This window comes from Taudactylus pleione, unplaced genomic scaffold, assembly GCF_031769625.1.
Source record: "Taudactylus pleione unplaced genomic scaffold, aTauple2 ptg000644l, whole genome shotgun sequence".
Taxonomy (NCBI): domain Eukaryota; kingdom Metazoa; phylum Chordata; class Amphibia; order Anura; family Myobatrachidae; genus Taudactylus; species Taudactylus pleione.
The window spans coordinates 2,028,332-2,049,456 of NW_028285046.1; the positions used below are offsets into that span (position 1 = coordinate 2,028,332).

The 21,125-nt window shown below is 44.0% G+C and overlaps 1 protein-coding gene across 7 annotated transcripts in view; it reads left to right on the forward strand.

The window, feature by feature from the left end:
* The first annotated feature begins 210 nt into the window (after nt 1-210).
* The window catches only part of NSD3 (nuclear receptor binding SET domain protein 3), a 114,382-nt gene continuing 93,467 nt past the window's right edge, over nt 211-21,125 (forward strand). For 4 of the 7 annotated variants that reach the window (XM_088455191.1, XM_088455193.1, XM_088455194.1 and 1 more), the window contains exons 1-2: nt 211-886; nt 10,018-10,790. In XM_088455191.1, coding sequence (XP_088311317.1) covers nt 10,062-10,790 — 729 coding nt within the window. In that variant the 5' untranslated portion in view covers nt 211-886; nt 10,018-10,061. Of the gene's footprint in view, nt 887-1,195; nt 1,732-10,017; nt 10,791-21,125 lie in introns of those variants that run through there. The other 3 variants (XM_088455197.1, XM_088455198.1, XM_088455192.1) reach the window with 2 other exon arrangements.

The following is a 21,125-nucleotide window of genomic DNA, read 5'->3' on the forward strand; positions in this document are numbered from 1 at the left end:
CGGGATGTATCACATCCAAAATATGATGCTTGATCCTGTCCTAGGTGTCTGATAATTACAGACTGATTGGTGAAACACAGATATAAAAACAAATTGTGTACTCGGCTAAAGTACTATACGGATTTTTGGGCAGTCAATATTGTATTTAGGACAGTCAGAAAGGCAGTTTTATGCAAAGAAAGACATCCACCCGCTAGGTGTCGCAGCCTGATAGTAGTTCAAGTCTATTAGGTGCTCTCAAGCTTTAATGACAACAACCACACTGACAAACCAAGGGGAACTACAAATCCCGGCATACACAGCGTCGCCTGCCAGCCAATCCGCGTTGGGGGAATTTTTTTTTCACTGGCCCTGCCGGGGCGCGCGGGCGGCTTTTGTGTGAGGAGGAAGCGGGCTGTGGTGACCCGGACACACCCGGACCAATTGAATCGCACCAGGGGGGAGGGAGGGGGAGCTGGCAATTCGGGATCGGACACCCGGAAGCCACACGCGACGTTAGAAAATCCCTCAGCAGCTGCCTGAAACAATAAAACACCCGGATATCACCCGTGACACCCGAAATTCTGGCGAGTATTGGAAACACGGGCCCTGTGACCGGATTTCCACCGGATACGTACTGTGCGATACCACCCGGAGGTTTAATGCCAGAAACACCCGAATAAAAGAACAGTCGCCATTTTCTTATCGCCCCCCTCGGGCCAGGCTCACCCGAAAACCAATACGTTCCAGCTGTGAATACACCCGCATTATTTACCATCGGAGGGGGTTATCCCCCGGATATTACGTCACACACCCGATTTTATTGGCCTACCTCCTCCTTACGGTCACCCGCGGGTTCCTGTCGCTGAGTCGGAGACACCGTGATCTAGAATGGAACAAGCTGAAGGTGATGCAGCGGGGGAGGGGGTGCGGGGATGGGAGCTGCTGGCCTCTGCCACTCACTGTGACAGGAGAATAGGGTCACATAACATCCTTGTCTGAGGAGCTGACATTCTAACGGGGGAGGGGCTTGGGGTAGGCGTGTTCTACTTGAGCAAGGTATATATGGGTATGTGAGGAGTGACTAGGACTGCAGTGTAACATATGGAATGGGTTAGGGTGAGAGATAAATGGGAACAAAATGCCAGACTGATGGGGTGTGTGGTGCTGCCTGGCTATTGGGGAGCCTACATTGGAGGGGAGGGGGATGGTGGAATTAAATTGGTTCTGCTAGACAGGGGGTTAGATAAATGAGGTGGTGCCGTTACTCTGCGGAGGGCCGGAGGTAGTGCTGGGTGTTGATGATTGGGGACATAGACATAAATGGGGTGTCTCCATTACACAGAGTGCAGGAGAGATGGGATGGCGTGTGGCCCCTATTCTGGTGACTGCTAGATTATATGGTGCCGTTTTGCTGGTGGATGGTAACATAACATACGTTGGAGTTGTCTGGGGGGGAGAGAAGGGTTTTGGCAAGAGGAATCCGCAAACAATTTTATGTATCCCGCAAAATGTAGACTACTTGGCTTGGGGAAGGAAAAATGTAATTGGGGGTGATGGCTAATGAAGAGAGAAATGGATCTGGTGATTCTGCTGAAGGGTGTAGAAGGGAAATTGGGATGCTGACGATTGTGCTCGGGAAAGCTGAAGTGAAAATGGGGTGATACCTGACTATTCTGAAATACGTGGTTGATTTCCATGTGGCTATGAAAGTGGTGGAACCTGATGACGGAGGTTGTCCATGGAGTTATGGTGATTACATGTGTGAATTGGGTTCGTGATCTAGAAAAAATATTGTTTTGTTTGATCTAGGGGTCTATTTACTAAGCAGTGTTAGGAGACAGAGTGAAAAGTGATAAGGTGCCAGCCAATCAGCTCCTAACTGTCACTTTTCAAACACAGCCTGTGAGATGACAGTTAGGAGCTGATTGGCTGGCACCTTATCACTTTTCACACTGTCTCCTAACACTGCTTAGTAAATAGACCCCTAAGATTTTTAAGAAATACGTAGTAACTATTATGGTCAGGAAATGGTAATTGTGGGGGTTGCCTCAGTATAATAAAAGACCCTCTAAACCCCCAAACTGCATTTGTAAGGTATGAAACATTGAAGTAATATGCATTGTTCAGTGTTACCTTAAATACCACAAAATGATTACCTCCCTGCTCCGTGACTCTTCCCACATTTTAGGACTGTGTGCTGATAGGATTTCATACAGGTTATAATGGCGGCTGTTCAGGCACTTCTTAGGTGACATTACTGGTCCTGCGCTGTGTGTCAATCCGTGCATTCCTGTTAAGCGTCCATCAAATGCGCTCCCTCTAAGCATGGCCGTCTACTATAGAAGGGTGAAGGAGAGCATGGTGGACATATTTAACTATAAACAATAGAGGTATTGCTGTATATTAATATATGCTTTTGAAATGAATTTCAGGTTTGGTGTGAAGATGGCTTTCATTCATAGTTCAAACTGACACAATTTGATTTTTAAAGTTGTGGTTTTCTTTAGAAAAAATGTGCTATTTTGTGTGTATTGCAGGAGTCTCCATTTATAAATGGTATGGGGAATTTGCACATTAGGAAGTTACCACTTTTAAAGCCTCATAAATTTTGTGGTTTAGCAGTTTAAAACGTTCACTAAAAGAGTGTTTCAGAAGTTGTGCACAGGCCGGAGATTTTCTTCCTTGATGAATTAAATGGTTTTGCTGTCTCTTGATCTGAAAAAAAGCAAAAATATTCCGATTTATCTGTACAGGATCCTTCTGCTGGTTTCAGTTTACTCACCTTTTGTAGGTTCTGTTTAGTTATTGGTAAGTGATAGCGATTGCAGCTGGTCCATGTTGAAGTGAATTGGTAATGGAAATGCCAATTTGATATGTGTTGTCTGCCCATAATTAAACATCCCATATTCAGAGCCATCTGTAGCTTGAGCTAACAACAATAATGTCACCAAAGTTGGTAGGGAGACCAATTCGCATATGGAAAGGCAGGAATAATGCAAAAGTCGCAGGTCGGGGTATATGGAATTGTGCAGTGTGAAAACTAATGTTCAGAATTACTGTTCTAAATTATATTGATACTAAAGGGGGGATTCAATCAGCCGAGGGGTTTAACCTGCAACTAATTGATCGCACTGTGCGGGAATTGACTTGGTTTCTTGCCTGGAGCTATTCAATTAATAAGCCTTTCCCTGTGTGCTAAAATATCTGTTAACGCATGGGAGCCTGCTCTTTCCATGTAATATTCGGAATCTAAAATAGTTTACCCCCGCGCTAAAATGCAGAATTTTCTCTAGGATCTTGAGGCTGCGAGTAAAAATCCTGCCTCTGGGGATTACCTTATGTGGTTCCTGCAGCTGCATGGTCAATCCCACAGCTAACTTAATCACCCCCCCCTTTCCCCCTAAATTTTCTATTGCTGTATTAACATTAGTGTAACACAATAAAGGTAGTCATTCATTGCAGTTTATAGTGTTCCCAATAAGCTGTTTTAGCGGGGCGCCACTCCCTACCCGATTTTAATGGGGGGAAATGTGCTGTGCCTTTTACGCGGCGCCCTGCTAAAAGAGCCTTCCCTGTGCCTTCCCCACCTGTGGGCCGCAGTGTCCCGTGGGAGGGGAAAGTTGCGCTGACTGATCTCCGCCAGGTGAATAGATGCTGTGCGTATGTGCACGGCATCTATTCTTCGTGAGGGGAGAGCTTGGGGGAAGCCCAGCACCTCCGTAAGGGGCTTGGTCTTCCAGAGAGGGTGTGTGTTTTTGTGTCACACCCCTCTCTGGTAGACCACGATCTTTCCCTCCCCGTGTCCTACCCTGTCCTATCCTGCCTGTGGTCTAGCGGAAACACTAGTTTAGTTTTGCTATTCATTTCTCTGTCCATTTTCACACTCTATCACATTGTATAGAACCATATACCCACTATCGGTGACTTTTTGCACTAAATTCTTTTTGTGCCGCAGTGTGCCTAGTAATTTGCACTGGTTAAGCTGCTTTACGTGGCTAATCCCAGTGCCCATGCGCAATAAGTAATGGACACCTGCGGCAATTGCTCCCAGCGACAAACATTTGAATATCGCCAGTTACTTTAGAGAGGAGCTGCTGGCGTAAGTAAAGAATTGAATTCTCTTCCCCAAGCTCTCCCCGCACTGTGAACAGATGCAGTGTGCATGCATGCAGCAACTATTCACTCCGCGGTGAGTATTTAGCCTCAACTTTTCCCCCTGCAGGACACTGTGGTCCACTGGGGGCAACGGTGGGACAGGAAGAGGCGCAGGAGAACAACTGGAAGCAGGGCACCACGAGCCCACTATCTTCAACCTGTGATAAGCCAGGTGCTTGGGTGCCTCCATTAGGGCAGGCCGCATATTAGCTCTTTAAAATCGGCATCGTTCTATCTTTTTTTGCGGCCTGCAGCCTTAGGCCAATTTACATAAATAGATGAGTCCGATGTGATACTTACCACCAACAGTTAAAGCATATGCATATTTGTTGTAGTCTAATAAGAGAGCGCTACCTTGTCATGTGTTACATCTTTAAATGTGTTTGCAAATTAACTTGTTTTCAGTATTAGCGTTCTTTAGAGACATGTTTCTTTTGGTGAATTAATGTAGTGGCTGCATGGGTGATTTTCTCTGTACCACCATGGTATTGGAACAGAAGGGGGTGAATACATTTAGAAACAGGCAGGGAACCTCTGACATCTTATTAAGTAAACGTAAGTAGTGCCAGCACTTTCCGACACTAACTGGCTCATATTCAATTCCCGGAGATGAGTAGCACAATGTTTAGCTACACTCATACCATTGAATTACGTTACAACCACGCAGATTTTCCTGTACACCTCTATGGGGTACAAAGGAATATGTGAGCTGTTGGTGAGTGCAAGGTCCCATGGAAAACAGTCGGAACGCATACACCTTACAGCGATTGCCTTTAATTGAATTGCCACCATCACCTAACTTTGTAAAGTGACGTACAGTAGCTCTCTGTAGAGCAGCGTCGCCTATTGACAAAAGTATCTTGAAAGATATCAGACGGATAAATAGAGGCAGAGGGCTAGATTTACGAAGCGGCAGATGTTAGGTAAAAATTTGAAGTGCCACTTACAATAAATGTAAAGCCTGATGTGCTTAATAGCCCAGGGAGGGAGCTCCTGTAGCTATTTAATTCACTGCGCTGTTTGGTCTGACAGTTGCCAGTTAAGTCGGAGAATGCGGTTCTCACAACTTCTGGGTGTTTAGTCGCGAGAACCTGCATTCTCCGACTAAAGTGTCGGCCGCGAGGCTGTTAGTGCCGTTCTAAGGCGGAAAAAGCCACACTGCCGGTATTTATGTTGGATTTCTCCTTGCACCCTCAGGCATACGAGAAGAAATCTTTTAGTTGGACCAAACAATGCGGAGGTTCAACTTCCCAATGCTACTCACCTCGCACTTAATTGAATCGCCCCCTTAATGTGAAATAAAAAGGAAAGCCTTTTACCCCCCCAAAAAAACAGACAGATGATTACATTATTACTATTATTGTTTTCTTATTAACATCTTTAAGGTACACAATTACGCTGATGCACACAAATAAAGACAGTACAAGGGGGAAGATCATACCATGAAATATGTAGACAATGAAGTGAATAAAAGTTAAAGCATTCGGTGACCTAGTGCCTCGGGAACAGCAGACAGAAAAGAGCAGAGTTGCTGAGTGATAGTGCAGGGTGAGAGCCAGGAGGGTTAAAGGTGCTTTTACAAAATCTATGACTGGAAGCTGTTACAGCCACTGAGAGCCTGCAGCCAAATATTTGCATTGCAGTTTTCACCCATTCTTTGCAGTTTTTCTTGAATTCCGTCAGGCTCGCGCGTTGGGCGCATACACCGTGCATCATGAGAACACGCAGGCTAAAGAGCAAGGATATAGATGAGTGCTAAGCTTTACCATGTTGTGTTTCTGATACTGCCGCTTTTCATTCCTCTCAATATTGGAAAGAGGTATGCCAAATCTATTATTCAGGTCTCTGGATTGATGCGCCTGCAAATGAAATATATTTTTAAAACGATTTTATGTCTATGTTTTTTTTTTTTGTTTTTTTTTATTTGCGTTACAAAAGACATTACACTTATTTGTCCTAATGTACTGTTAATCAGTGCCAATATTTTTGATTGCATGATCTAAAGATGATCATTGTCTGATCGTCCTGCGTGTGCTGGATGTTGGATATCGAACATCCAGCACATGCACCAAGATCCAAACAACTTTAACGACCCTCGTTCGACGAACGCGGGTCCCTATAGTAATCAGGCTAACCTGGTCGATTTCGACCAAGTTGGCCTGCATGCACGGGTGATGGTTGATATCGACCATCCGTGCCCGCGCATCGACCATCGTTTGGTCGTTTGAAGGGGCCAAAAACTGGACGATTTTGACGATAGGATCGATATTGTTATCGTACAAATCGACCAGTAATATCTGACCCTGTGTATGCACCACAAGAGAATAAAATGTGAATGATTCCAAAAGGGGTGAATATTCCTTTCCACAAAGCAAACAATTTATCATGATTTTAGGTAAGCTGTAATTCACTTTTTCTTAGTTATTGAAAGTAGTAATAGCAACTGCAGGCAAAGACTTCTTACACCTTAAATCCCTAATTTGCATATTTATATTAAGTAGGGATGTCCTAAATGATCTCTTATTTTATTTTTTATTTAATTTTACCTACTGTATGACATTGATGTTTCCCCTACTGCCTAGTATAGAAGATATCATGGGTGTTTGGGTAGCAGTCACCACCACCATACCCCGTTGTACCCCATCTCTTGGCCTCCATGTGACTGTGTATTCCTTTGCAACATCACAAATGTGAACGGATTTAACCTACAGAAACACTGGGGCCTTCATTGTGGTGCCTATATTTCTTTAAAATGATACTGCTGACATCTGATAAATTGCAATTGATCCATCTACAATATTGTGTGTGTGTATATATGTATGTGTGTATATATATATATATAATATATATATATATATATATATATATATATATATATATTTATTTATTTATATAATCCTCGCACATTTATGGAGTATGTGACTGCTGCTCCACTACTGTACTTCAGCAAGAATGGAGATTATTTTGAAGTATAGAGATGTGTAGGAATTTCTTTTAAATGAACCACTTTTTTTTTTTTTTTTTTTTAGTCACTATGCCTCATCATGTGATGTCTCTCACTTTTCAATATTGTTCTATTTTACTTATGGCAGTTACAATATAGTAAGGGCTATGGGGGGGAAGTTCAATTAACATAATGGGGCTGTAACTCCCGGGTTAAGTGCCCAGAGCAATTAAATTAACAGCATCTTGCTCTGCACATAACCCAGGAAATGCACCTTACCATGACTAATGCCCAAGGCTTTTAAGCTGAATACACACTGTACGATCTGTTCCACCAACGACTTGAAAGATATCTTTCCGTGAAGTCATCCTGCCACGTCTCTGAACAGGCTAAAGGTGCGTACACACTTGCAGATATTTTGAATGATAACGATGTCGTTCAGTCGTTCACTATATCGGCCAATGTATACGCTAAAACGATGAACGATAATGACGAAAGACCAATGATGCTCCCGCAGGTCATTGTCGTTCATCGCTTGAACATGCAGGACAACCTGACAATATTGCATGTACGGGGATGAGGGAGGGTGCCCGTCACTGAACGATATTGTTCGTGATATCATTGTAGCGTTCCCGCTAGGCTGTTTTAGCGGGGCGCGGCGCCCTGCCCTCCTTCTGGAGGGCAAAAAGCACCCTGCCCTCCAGGAGGAGGGCAAAAAGCACCCTGCCCTCACAGCCTGCGGGTGCCGTTCTCACCCGCGGGACGCAGTGTCCCGCGGGTGGAGAAACATGCGGTGTCCCGGTCACCGCCGGAGAATAGACGCCGGGCGCATGTGCCTGGGTTCTATTCTCCCTTTCTGCAGTGCTTGGGGGCTGCTCGGCATGTCCGTAAGCGCCGGGCACGCCCCCAAGTATGACGAAAAGGGGATGCGTCTTATAGACACGCCCCCTTTTCATGACCACGCCCCCTTTTTGGGCGCGCACATATGGTTGCCCTCTCTAGCTCCGGCGCCCTGCCTGCCGCCGAAGCTAAAGTGAACACTATCATTGTGTGTGTGTGCTCAATGTTGTTAACAACATAGAGGACACACTAGCCAATTCGCTCCATGAGCGATTTCGTCTAGTGCGTACGCACCATAAGTTGACAATATCGTGCAAGTTGGCCTGCGTGTACGGACGATCATAGATATCGTTACTGTTCATTCGTTAATGCACATCGTTGGTCATTCGCTGCATAAAAATGAACGATATATCGTTGAACGATATCCTTATCGTTCATAGATATTGTACCGTGTGTATGCACCTAGTCTCAGTAAGCTTAATTTCCTAGGTTAAGCGTTTGGGACGGAGCTGTTACCGCATGTTACAGCACTGCAAATAGCCCCAATGCACTAGTTAATGCTCATTTCTGCTCGTACCCTCAGGAGGGTGCAAGCCGAAAACTGCTGGTCGCTGGTTTACCAATTGAATAGGATGGGCATTTAACCCGGGAGCTACATCCCAGCGATGCTAATTCAATTCCCGTCATTAACACTCCTTCATTAATGCACTTCCCCATTGCGCCTTCCCTGCTGAGACCTGAGCAAGGCGTTGCATAATTAAGGAGCTATGAGCAAATGGCTGAAATGTAGTAAGCCAGCTCTGAGGCAGAGCGGATCCTAGGCAGTCTTTTGCGTTGTGTTACTAAGTACTCGCTGGCCTGTGTACAAGTTGCGGAGTGACAAAACTAAACCGACTGTAGGGACACTTTAAAAAGAAAAAGGCTTTAAAAACATTGCTCCGGTTAGCTCACTAGTAGTTATTGCCAAGGGTTGAACTTGTAACATTAATATAAACTTGTTAAGGTGCCAGGACCATTGATTGGAATCAAAGGGAAACCTTTAGGAAAACTTCTGCAAGTGTAAAAGATGTTGTTCCACATGTCAATCAGATGTTTGCTTTCACAATGTAAACTGGGCTATAAAATATACAGTATATGGTTCCTATGAACAATATGTTTTACCTTTGTACCAATGAGTCCTGAAGCAAGCCACTTGCTCTATACGTGTATTGGGCGCACACACTGTGTATCATGAGAGCACGCAAGCTAAAATGCAAGCATGTGAATGAGTGCTAAGCTTTTTACTGTACGTTACCATGAAATGTAGTGTTGCTGATATACTGCAGCTTTTCAGCTCTCTCAATGAGGAATACAGAAGTGAACCAAATATATTATTCAGGTCTCTGGATTGGTTCACCTGAAAATTAAATGTCTTTTTAAAACAAGTTTATCCCTAAAGTAGATATTGTGCACAATACATTGTGAAATGAGCCTTAATAGCGTGTGATGTCTGTGTTACTAGATGGTGTTTGTCATTATAGTTAGATGTAGTAGTAAAGTGTAGTATTACATCTTTTTAAAAGACCTCTTGTATACTGTGCTGATGCTGTTGTGTCTTACAGCAGACAGGAAACACATGTCCTTACTTCAGTCTGCAGATGTTTACGTAGGTTCACTAGCTCTAGTTTTAGGGCAGATAAGGATGAAGGAATTTGGACTTGGGTGACAGGGATGGATCATTTTGGTGCAGCTCTTGGCACTGCTTCTAAAGGCTCCCATACGTCTGCGACAGATTGCCGCAATGTCCCGTTCTGCCGACATCGGGGCTGGGGGATTGGGAATATTCAACATGTTAAAAAAAATCTATTTCCCCCGATCCCAAGCAGAAAATGGTCAGAATCGGGTAGATGGGGATCTTTAACATGTTGAATTTCCCCAGTCCGATGACAGATAGCCGATCATCAATGTCTGCAGAAACTGTCATCGCGGCTGAGGTGTATGGGCCCCTTTAGTCAGTATAGTTTGATGTAATAGGGAGATACAATCACATCATAATGACTTGGAATTATCATGGTTCTTTTTAGTGATTTTTAATATATCTTGTCTTTCTCTCTCAGGCCCTATGAGAGAAAGGGAAAGCTGATGATGCCTGAGCACGACAATGGATTTCTCCTTCTCTTTCATGCAAGGGATCATGGGAAACACAATCCAGCAACCCCCTCAACTCATCGACTCCGCCAACAACCGGCAGGATGATGCCAACAGCAGTGATCAGGCTGACGAGGGCGGTCATACGCCCTATGATTCTGGCCTGCAGCCGGACTTCCAGTACCCCACTCCTACCACAGAGGAGCTGCCACCCCTCACCAATGGCTACCAGTCCTCCCTTGGGTATGACACACAGGTCAAATATCCAACCTATTCTCAATTCCCCAATGGGTCAGCTAATGGGTACGGCACCAGGAACTACAGCACTCTGGAGTACTACCACCACTTGGAAACTGCAGCCATGCGGCCTCATGAAGGAGTGGTTAAATCCTCCCCACCTCAACCCACATCCCCACCAACTCTTCTCCAACCTCCTCCATCCTCAACAGTCATCACTCAAAAGAAGACTGGCTCTCCTGAGATCAAACTAAGGATTACAAAGACTATTCAGAATGGTCGGGAGATGTTCGAGTCCTCACTGTGTGGGGATCTCCTTCATGAATTCCAAGCCAGCGAAAGCATCCGGAAAAAGCATGAGAGGAGAAGAGAAAGGAAGGAGAAGAGGAAGAAGAGCAGTCGGCATCACCACCATCACCATCACCACCACCACCGTGAGGAGGTAAAAGTCGAGGTGCCACAGTCACATAAGATACCTCAGTTGGTGCCTCAGGAGGAAGAGATTGTGAGTTTTGCTGCACCTGTTTTATTCTAAGTATTGTTTCAAGAAGTGTTACTAACCGTATTAAATATAGATGTCTGTACTGAAATGCTGTTACTACTTACACCTTTTTTCTATTGCTTGGATAGGTGCATTCAGATACTGACCCTTTCATTAATCTTCCTTAAAGTTTATATTTCTCTACTGTACAACCTAATTTGTAATTTAAGACCAATACTCATGCACAACCAACTGTTTTTCTTTCTTTTTTTTGTAAATAAATATATACAAAGGGTGTTTTTTTTATTTTTGCTTTAATGTTTAACATCTATGTATTTTCTTATTAATATCTGTCTATTTTTAGACATATTTATTTTAGAATTTCAGTTCGATTCTTTTGTAGTGACTTGCCTAAAGACTCTTAGGCACTTATGCTAAACTTGATCCAGAAACGTTACCATCCATCTGTCGATTGTGATCTGTCTTATTACATATTCCAGACTCCTGCCTTTTTGTCTGCATCATGGTTTTGTTTCTTTTCCTGATCTTGTTTGTTCTTATTTTATATTGCCTGAGAAGTCAATATTTGTGTGTGTATATATAATATGAGGCAGCACTCAGATGTTCCAAAAAGAATCTGTGTGGTGCAAGATCTAAAAAGTACATTTTGCATAAATACACTTATCCCATCCATCCAGATAAAGCACGATACAGCACTGACATTTAGCAAGAAGGTGTAGTTTATTGCAGAAAATACAGGATTCAAGACATCACTGAGCATAAACACTGAGCATATATAGATCTAGTGTTCACGCTAGCCAGGCAGGGGGAAGGGCACTTCTGCGTGTGAGCAAAAAGGGGTGTGGTCAATTGGAAAGGGGACATGTCCTTAGCACACACCCCCTTTTTATCATTGTAAGGGGTTTGCCTAGCACTCACCGAGATGCTGGGCAGACCCAAAGCTCTCCCTGCAGCGTGAAGAGATTCTGTGCGCATATGCAAGACATCTATTCACCCGTTGGTGATTTCTTCACCACAATTCCCCCCCAACCACTCCCATGATAAACTGATGTGTGAGCCCTTAGAACTTTTATTTTCTTTCATTTACACATTAGATAAAATTCAAGGCTTTATGACAATTTAATAAAAAAGATGTAATAGGGTAAGTTATGTGTTTTGTGTTCAGCTTTACATAAGAGCTACATTGAATTAAGGATTGAATGCTGTGAAGACAGAAACAACACGACGGCCATATATAATTAAGCGATCCTGTTCCGGGAGAGTGGTCTTCTAGGAAATGCTAATTACATGGTAGCTCTTTGCTCTATTGCTACTAGAGATGGACTATTCTGTCACCCTGGAATTGTATGACAGAGAGACTTCTGTGGACCTCAGTATGCAGTGTCCTGATCAATAATGAAAGAATGCAATCTTACCTTTGTCTGCCACTCCTAGATGTAGGCTGCAATAGGAAATGCATTATATCATCTTATCCTGTAACACCTTGTTCACATCACAGAGCCCAGGTGCGCTGTGCAGGCAGTGCATTTAGTCTGCATGCATAGCGTACTGTAAGTAGAGCAGACATTGGGCCTTGACCCCAATGATTGAGCACCTCCACGCCGATCACACGCAACTTTAGTGTATGTAAAATGTGCAGAGAGCTTTAGATTTACGAGGGGTGTGTCCAAATTGAAATCTAAATTGCAGTGTAAAAATAAAGCTGTCCAGCATTGTGGGCTACATGCAAAAATAATGTATGTATTTAGCACCCCGTGCATTGCACCATGGTTTGTTAGGTGCACAGTTACTTGCTCTAATCCCAAATCTGAATCAGGCCCTATGTGCACAGGATCGTGTGCCGTCTTTGCAGTCTAAATAAGTGTAATTACTGAAAGGAAGCAAGCCACCTCCATTATTATACCCTCTGAAACATAAAAGGAGAATACCGGGGAGGGGCGTAATATTTTTCCCCACACAGGGCTTCGTGCACAAGTTTATCAGACATGGAAAGTCAGACATTGTGTTGATGTCGCAAGTTAACCCTGCTGTGTGTAAGCTATGTAATTTGCATGAAAGAGTGGGGAAATCATCCTCCCAATACAGTGGCAACTAAGATAGCAGAACAGTGTAGAAGGCTGTTAGTGACGATATGCAAACTAATGGAGGCTGTATAAAAGGTGTCAGATGGTTGGTTTTTACAGCTTTTAATAATGAATGAAGTGATGACCAGCAATTTATTTGACCAAATAAATGTATTTATTGTGAATTTTGGGGGACTTTAGAATGTTTCTATTGTACTTGTTAAGTGGTAACATACAAGTGGTAAAATATAGTTTTAACAAAAAAACACTTTCAACTCCCATCTGCAAGTTCAAAAACCCATTTCCCAGCAATACAACACATCAGCATAGATGTCACAGATCATTACACCCATTTTTCTGTATTTTAGAGAAAATTACTGGAAAAAGTCACGTCTTTATTGGCTATTTTGTGATTTAAACATTATTATTTACGTCAGCGACGGATTGTCGCAATGAACCAATGCGATCGGAAATGCCCATCTTCTCTGTGGAAACGCCGACCGCCCACCATCGATGTTCAGCAATTTGTCGCAGGATCACTGAAATTTTACATGTTAAATGTCCCCGATTAGACACTCACGATTGTTTTCTGATCGCCATCGTCAAATCGGGAAAATCCAAAATCTTGGATTTCTGCGATCCTGCAATGCCGGATTGCAGCAATCCGTCGCAGATGTATGGGGCCCTTAAGTTGTGCAACATAGTTCTCAACTAACTGAATCTGCCCCCATGAGTGAAGGCCAGAAATTATATTTTTATTTTGAAGATTTGCAAACATCATTATTACACTGAAACGGGGAGATTCAATGATTTTATCAGGCACTATAATCAATTGTTGCTGCGTCCAGGCTCCTGTGCCACATGTAGCACATTTCTATACGCGGCCTCCAGCAGAAATGTGTGAGAAGTCGGCGATTTGGGCGCCCAAAAACCCAAAGCAGTACTTTAGACCAGTTTAACTGCTTTACGCAGCTAAACCCGCTGCTGTCGGGTGCTCCCACGCGTCACAGGTGGCTGAATGAAGCAGAAATTGAATTGCTCAGTCAGCGCCCATTAGTTAAGGCACCTGATAAAGTAACTGAATCGCTCCCAGAAAATGTGTCCCATTTTCTTTTCTTTTTTTTGTGTTGCTTCATTTTTGAATAAAGTAACTTTGAATTATATTTATTGCAGGAAAGTAAACATATGTTTTATATCTGTAATTCAGTCATTATATCTTTTGAATATTTGTCAGACAGAATAACTATAAATATTAAAGGTAAATAATTCTTTGAATCCCCTAGTTTATCTTACAACTAATATAATTTTCTCTCAATACAATATGCAGTAAAAAGATTTATTTTTTTAATAGTTCAGTGACCATTTTTTCTTACATTTTTTTTTTTTTAAACCACACCCTCATTTGATCACTTTGGGGGCGATTCAATACAGCACAATGCTGAATAGCCACGGGAAGAAGTTCCTGAAGCTATTCAATTCACTGCACTGTTAAGTCCGTCTAAAGCCACTTAAGTCGGCGAGTGCCTGTTAGCGTGCCTAAAGCTAGGTGTTTAGTCGCATTCTCCGACTAAAGTGCCGGCCGCAAGGCTGTTTGGGCCGCGCTGAGCCGGAAAACAGTATCGTGACCGGCACTTAAGTATGCTTTCTGCTCGCACATGTGGAGGGTGTGAGAAGAAATACTGTAGTCTGACTTTACAGCGCGGTCAATTGAATAGCTCCGGGAACCCCTTCCTGGGGCTATTCTACATCGTGCTAAATTGAATTCCCCCCACCCCCCCCTTTTATCGCTTTTTCCTTTTAGTTTCTGTACACATTAATCTCCCTCTATTAACCATCTTTCTTAACATGTCCATTCCCTTGTTTCTTATAGTAGAAAAATGAGCAGCAGCTACTACTGACCTAACAAAGCTGGAGAGAGGGATGGTGTACATGGTGTACATGCCATTCCTGCTGCACTCTAGCCTATCTTGTATGTCCATAGTTAGCAGGGAGCTTATATGGCCCCCAGCTGTTTGGCTGCAGGCACCACAAGCAGTTTGAAGCCCCACAAGGTGCAGTCTGCATCCTAAAGCTGGCCACACACTAGACCAATTTACATCCAACCAGCCAACTTGTTGATTGGTTGGAATGAAAATCTGGTAAGGTATGAAAGCCAATGACAATCAGCAATTTGCTCCCAAACGCCGGAAAATGATTGAAAATTGTTTAGATCAAACATTTAACAAACTTTTCTGACCGACCATTTTCATCTGTTTTCTGGCATTTAGGAGCAAATTGCTGATCATCAGTTACTCCCATACGTTACCAGATTTTCATTCCAACCAATCAACAAGTTGGCTGGTTGGATGTAAGTTGGTCTAGTGTGTGGCCAGCTTTAGGCCCTTAAATTCTGGCGTTCCCTTCCTCTCTGAGCAGGAAGTGAAGTGCACAGTGGAGGAAGTGGATGCGGGCTGGTGGTTAAGGTAAGCTAAAGATGAGAAGGCCAAAGGGATCCCTCCCTATAAGTCTTGAGGTCTTTTATTAAAGTTTTTCTATTGGGTCCCCAAAGTTCTAGCTTTTTAGTGGAGCAGTATGTGATGTGGTGAAATACTTTTGTATATCTGCTTAAGCATGCTAACTGACTGGCATATCCTTCCACTCAGCCAAACTACAGGTTCAATGTATAATTTGGCCTCCAGTTCTTGTGGGTTGCACTATGGCCAAGTAGCCAGACTTCTTCTGATTTTAGAGGAATAGCTGGAAGATGACCACACAGACTTTATTGATCATCTAATGATAATCATCTGATAAAAATGAATAGGATAGTATCATGATTGTTTTATGTTTGCATGCTATGTAAATGGGACAGATATCGCAGTGTGCCCATCTGTACGGTTATGGGGAATACAGATGAGACTATTTTTATGAACGATATTGTTATCGTTCATATCATCCAGTGTGTATACACTGAATGTCCAACGATACGCGATCCCGCTGGTCTTTAACGATATCCCCAGTTGGTTGAACTTGCAGCTCAATCTGGGGATATCGTTAACGATACCGAATGTAGCATGCCAATCTTGAATCTTGGCCTTAGAATACAATGGGGTAAATTTACTAAAGTGAGAGTTTTTAGAAGTGCGTTTTAAAAGTGATGTTGCCCATAGCAACCAATCAGATTCTAGTTAACATTTAACTAGCACATTCTAAAAGATAATAGCTAGAATCTGATTGGTTGCTATGGGCAACATCACTTTTAAAACTCACTTCTAAAAACTCTCACTTTAGTAAATTTACCCCAATGTGTGTAATCCGTAATGCGAGGAGCTTCTCAGTCTGTCTCAGCTATAAACATGACAGTGTAGCTATACTTTCTTTAAATCTGGCAGAAGGTGAATATAATTGTTATTCACTCCTCATTATGGAGTCTAATCGGGAACTCATGGGCAAAGATTTGTTTTACGTTTTGATAAAAGGTAATACGGGTTTCCTGGAGAGAATACTTGGTAACCTCTTGTTAGAGCACATTTAAACCTATACATTACTCATCTGGTTTTCTAATTTTTGGGACACATGAAAAAGAAAACACTTGGATAAATGATTTATAACTAGATGTGCCTAGTCCACCACCTGGGTCATCTGCTGTGGGGTATAGAACTTCTCTCTCCCCACCAGCTGCTGCTAGTTACTGACTCCTCCTACTGAGTAATAAAAGTCTTCATTCCTACCCAGGCATGTGTAACACTACTTGACAGTGAGGCAAACACTGACTGCAACCTGGACATAGGGTGCAGGATGGTGTTTAATACTACTTCAATTTGTACTAGACATGCTTTGTAAATTTAATGAGTAAGCAGAGAACCTATCTAAATGGGAGGAGTCTTTGCAGGCCTAAAGCTGAGTACACACTATACGATGCAACAATACATTGTACGCCCCATACATACTGCGCGATCTGGCATACGTTGACACAACGTATGATTTATAACATGCTGCAAGTAACTGCACAGCGTCGTTCATTGCATTGCCCCATCTGACGTGTAGTACAGCAGATGGACAAAGCAATGTACGACCGCCTGCGACAATGAATTGGATGTACAAAATATTGTTCTGACCCAAGCCAGAACGATATAACGTACGATACCTCATATGGTGCAGGCTTTCCTAAACTCCACCATTGTAGTCCAGGTTTTTAGGATATACATGTTTGAGTCCAGATGGATATATCAAATTGACTGAGGTACTATGTAAGGCCCCCATACATCAGAGATTAATTGCAGCAATTTGCAATTGATTGTGTGTAAAAATCTTTCCCTTTTCAATCGATTGCAGAATTGCCACAATCGATTGTGTATAAAAATGTTTCCCTTTTTCAATCGATTGCAAATTGCATGATTGCTGCAATCAATCTCTGATGTATGGGGGCCTTAAGTCATCTGTGCTTTAGCATGGATATGCTTAAAACGTGGACTGCGTTTTTAGGAACCTCTGGTATAGTGTGTACCCAGCATTAGTTACAGATGGACTGAAGCCAGGATCGGTGAGAAATACTTGTTACATGGTTATGAAAGCTAATAAAATTTATCACCTGATCATACCCAAATGCATAGCAAGGGGTCCATATACGGAGCATAATAGTAAAGCAAGGCGAACAGAAAATTCATCCTGCGATACAGGAGCAGATCTAATGCTCAGAACACACCTGACCGTTATGCACACCTAGTGACCGATTTGGTAAGCATAAACACTTGTCAATCTGCCACTCAATATGTCTGGCAAGACCTCGGCACTGGATGGGCATTTAAATTTCCCGCCCAGTTGCGATATCATTGTCGGCGGTTCCTGCAGCCAGTGCAACAGGTTGGTCGGAGGGTTACCCGCACACACAGGCAGGTGCGCACTACATATCTGCAAAATGTTTGCATCTGCAATGTTGCACAGCCGTGGATATAAAGACAGAACACTTTATCCCATATGATTGAGCGCTCGCTGACACAGACATTTTTATATGTTTGTTTTTTATCTGTATACCCTGAAGGTTGAGTGGTGACCTTGTCAGTAAGCTGCTCCCATTGATACCTGTAGCACTGTCTATTAGAGCACACATTTCCATCCCTGTTATTGTATGCTGCACAGCCGACACAATATATCAGTGAATGATGTTGTTCACAGATATACCGTGTGTACACATGAACCAACACATTGGACGATATATAGTTCACCACCTGTATGAATGATATATCGCAGGGCTCGACAAAACCCGGGGGCCAGGTCGCCATGGCGACCAGATTTGGCTGCCTGGCGACCAGGTTTTCAGCAAACCCCGGGCCCTGTAGTGCAGATCGCGAGCGCGGTTCACACTACAGAGTAACAAACATACAGCCGTCAGCGGCGGCTCTATGTTTGTTATAGCAGCAGATGAGTCTGTCACTCTCATTGGCTGCTGCGTCGTTCACGGAGTGAGCCGGCTTGTGCTCATTCATGAGCTCCGCCCTCCGGCTGATCCCGCAGCAGGTTGGGAGAGACGTCATTACGTCTCTCCCATAGTGCAGAGCGGCCAGGAGGAGCAGACAGCGGCGGTCATCGGCAGGAGCGGGGACCAGGTAAGTTGCGTTTTTTTGTTTTTTTTTAAAGGGGCACTGCATAGGGGGAATGGCCGCTACTGTAGGGACGCTGCATAGGTGGGGGTGGCCGCTACTGTAGGGACGCTGCATAGGTGGGGGTGGCCGCTACTGTAGGGACGCTGCATAGATGGGGGTGGCCGCTACTGGGGTCACTGCATAGGGGAGACTACTACTGGGGGCAATGCATATGGGGGGCACTGTTTAAAGGGGCACTACATAAGGGAACCACTACTGGGGGCACTGCAGAGGGGGGAGTACTACTGGGGCACCCTGTTAGTGGTGTGGCCATGGGGGTTGGTTGTGAGGGGCGTAGGTGCTCAGTAATGCTTCCCAGGTGGAAGGGAGGGTCTGGCTCCTACACTTTCATCCTGGCTCGTAAGTTTTAGAAAAATTTGTCAAGCCCTGAAATATGGCATAGTGTGTACCCAGCATAAGGTAATTTAGTGTCCTGCATTCCAAGCGATGTGAGGTTACAGTACTAGTCAACAGATTGTAAGATGCAGATGATTACAGTAGAATCTGTAACAAGTACGTTTTACATGTATACATTGTTTCTGCAGTCATGCCAAACAGCCCCTCTCAATGCACCATGTCCCATAAGACAATGCTTTCACTGAGCATCTTTTTTCCCCCGAAAATGCATCTAAGACGCACCAGGAGCTACCACTGATTAATATGATATGTCACACTTATACATCTGTGTGCGACTGAGTCTGAATCCGTATAAGACGTGCTACGATGCAGCGGCCACAGCTTTTTCCCACACCAAGTTCCGTTGTGCTTCATTTACAGACTCTGTCGCACACAGATATACAAGTGTCACACATCAAATGAATCAGCGGTCTGCTGGTGCGTCCTATGCTGGGTACAAAGGCTGACTTATCTGCCGTTCAATTGAACGGCTGATATATATTATGCATGTCTGTCAGTGTGTACAGACCAAATGTCGTTCACAGACCTTATTGCATCGGCTGTGCAACACAGCTGATGGCAGATATTGCTGCAGACGATGCCGGGGAGGGGGTAGCGACATGACTATCCGCCTGCGGGACCGCAGTGATGGTTGTTCAGTGTGTATGAACAACCATCATCTGAAAATATCTTTCTGGTGTGTACCCACCTTTTTCCTTCATCCACTAGGGGACACTGGAGGATTCTAGACAGTGGAGTATAGACAGTGCTAAGTGGGAGCTGGCACTGTAAATTTTAAGAAGTGTGACTAGCTCCTCCCCCTCCATATCTCCCTACAAGCCCAGTCTTAGTGTGTGCCCAAGGGGAGCTGGTTGTGTTTCACACTCTTCCTCAGGGTTTTGTAAATAGTTAGAAGCGCTGTTGCGCTGAAGATTAAAGAGGACAGACAGGCAGTAGCTGCACTGTCTGTCGGCGTAGATGGAGCTGCCGATGGGGACCCGCTCACAAGTGCGCGCATTTCGCCTGGGGTCCCCGACTACAGAGACCTCCTTCTCCGCTTAGGGGGTCCCACATGCTGCTGCTTGCAACGTGCATAGTAGATCCTCATCAGTCAATACCACCGCCAGCAGCGGGCAGCACCGTGATTATTACCTGGCTCCCTGACTAGCAGGGTAGCCAGGTTAACACTTCAATGGGCGCTATATTACGCAGCAAGGCCCAGTGTATACAGTGGGTGTTTAGGCTTTTCAGGAGACGATTTCAGGCAGTTTAGTAACTACTTAATTATCAGTGGTTATTTCGTTATATGCCTAGCGTTTTCTGGCACTGCTTGGAGCGCTATTAGGGCAAGTGTGGCTCTCTCCTGACTCTGTTTCCTCCTTTTTGACCTTTTTCACTACACTTTAATGTTGTTTGTGTGGCGTCTGTATCTAGCATGACTGGCAGATCTAAGGCATCTCAAATGTTATTTACCTGCAAAAGGTGTGCCGATAAGTTTACACAAGGGCAGTCATCTACCTCCCTATTGTATGACAATTGCAGTTCTGAGCAACAATCTGCAGGGATGTCAGAACCACCTCCTTGGATGGCGCAGGTTACATCCGTTCTCTGCTGAACTGGAGGCTTCTCGAAAGAAAGGGAGTCTTCCAGATCAGCGGCTCTAGAAGAACCAGCATGGGCGGTGGTCCTTAGCAAGATTCATGGAGGCGATTTCAAAAGCCATGAGACTTTCCCGTACTACTACGGGATCCTCTCCTCTAGTCTCAAAAAAGAGACTGTTGCCCTCAGTCCTCCAATCGGACGACTCGGAGGAGGAGGAGGATATGTCAGTTTTAGAAGAAGGCAAATGTGCAGCAGATTTGCCTAAAGAACACTACGAGGAGTCTGAGCCGGTATTCGAGGGGATAGAGGCTTTCATTTCTGCAGTCTGCCAGGTATTGCAGATACAGGAGGAGGACACAGGTCCTGCTCAACAGTATTTCTTTCTAAAGAAACAAAGACATGCTATTGCTTTTCCGGTCTCAGAAGAGCTGGAATCTCTTCTGTCAGCTTGGGAACATCCGGAAAAAATTCAAATAAAAATTCACATGTCCAGGTGGTTATTATCCTTTTCCGGCAGATAGTAGAATATCTTGTGAGACTACCTCCCCCCCCCCTACAGTAGATCCATCGGTATCATGGCTGTCTAAGAAGACTACGCTACCAGTTCCTGGGGCCACGTCTTTGAAAGACACATCTGACAAGAGATTGGAAAACACTCT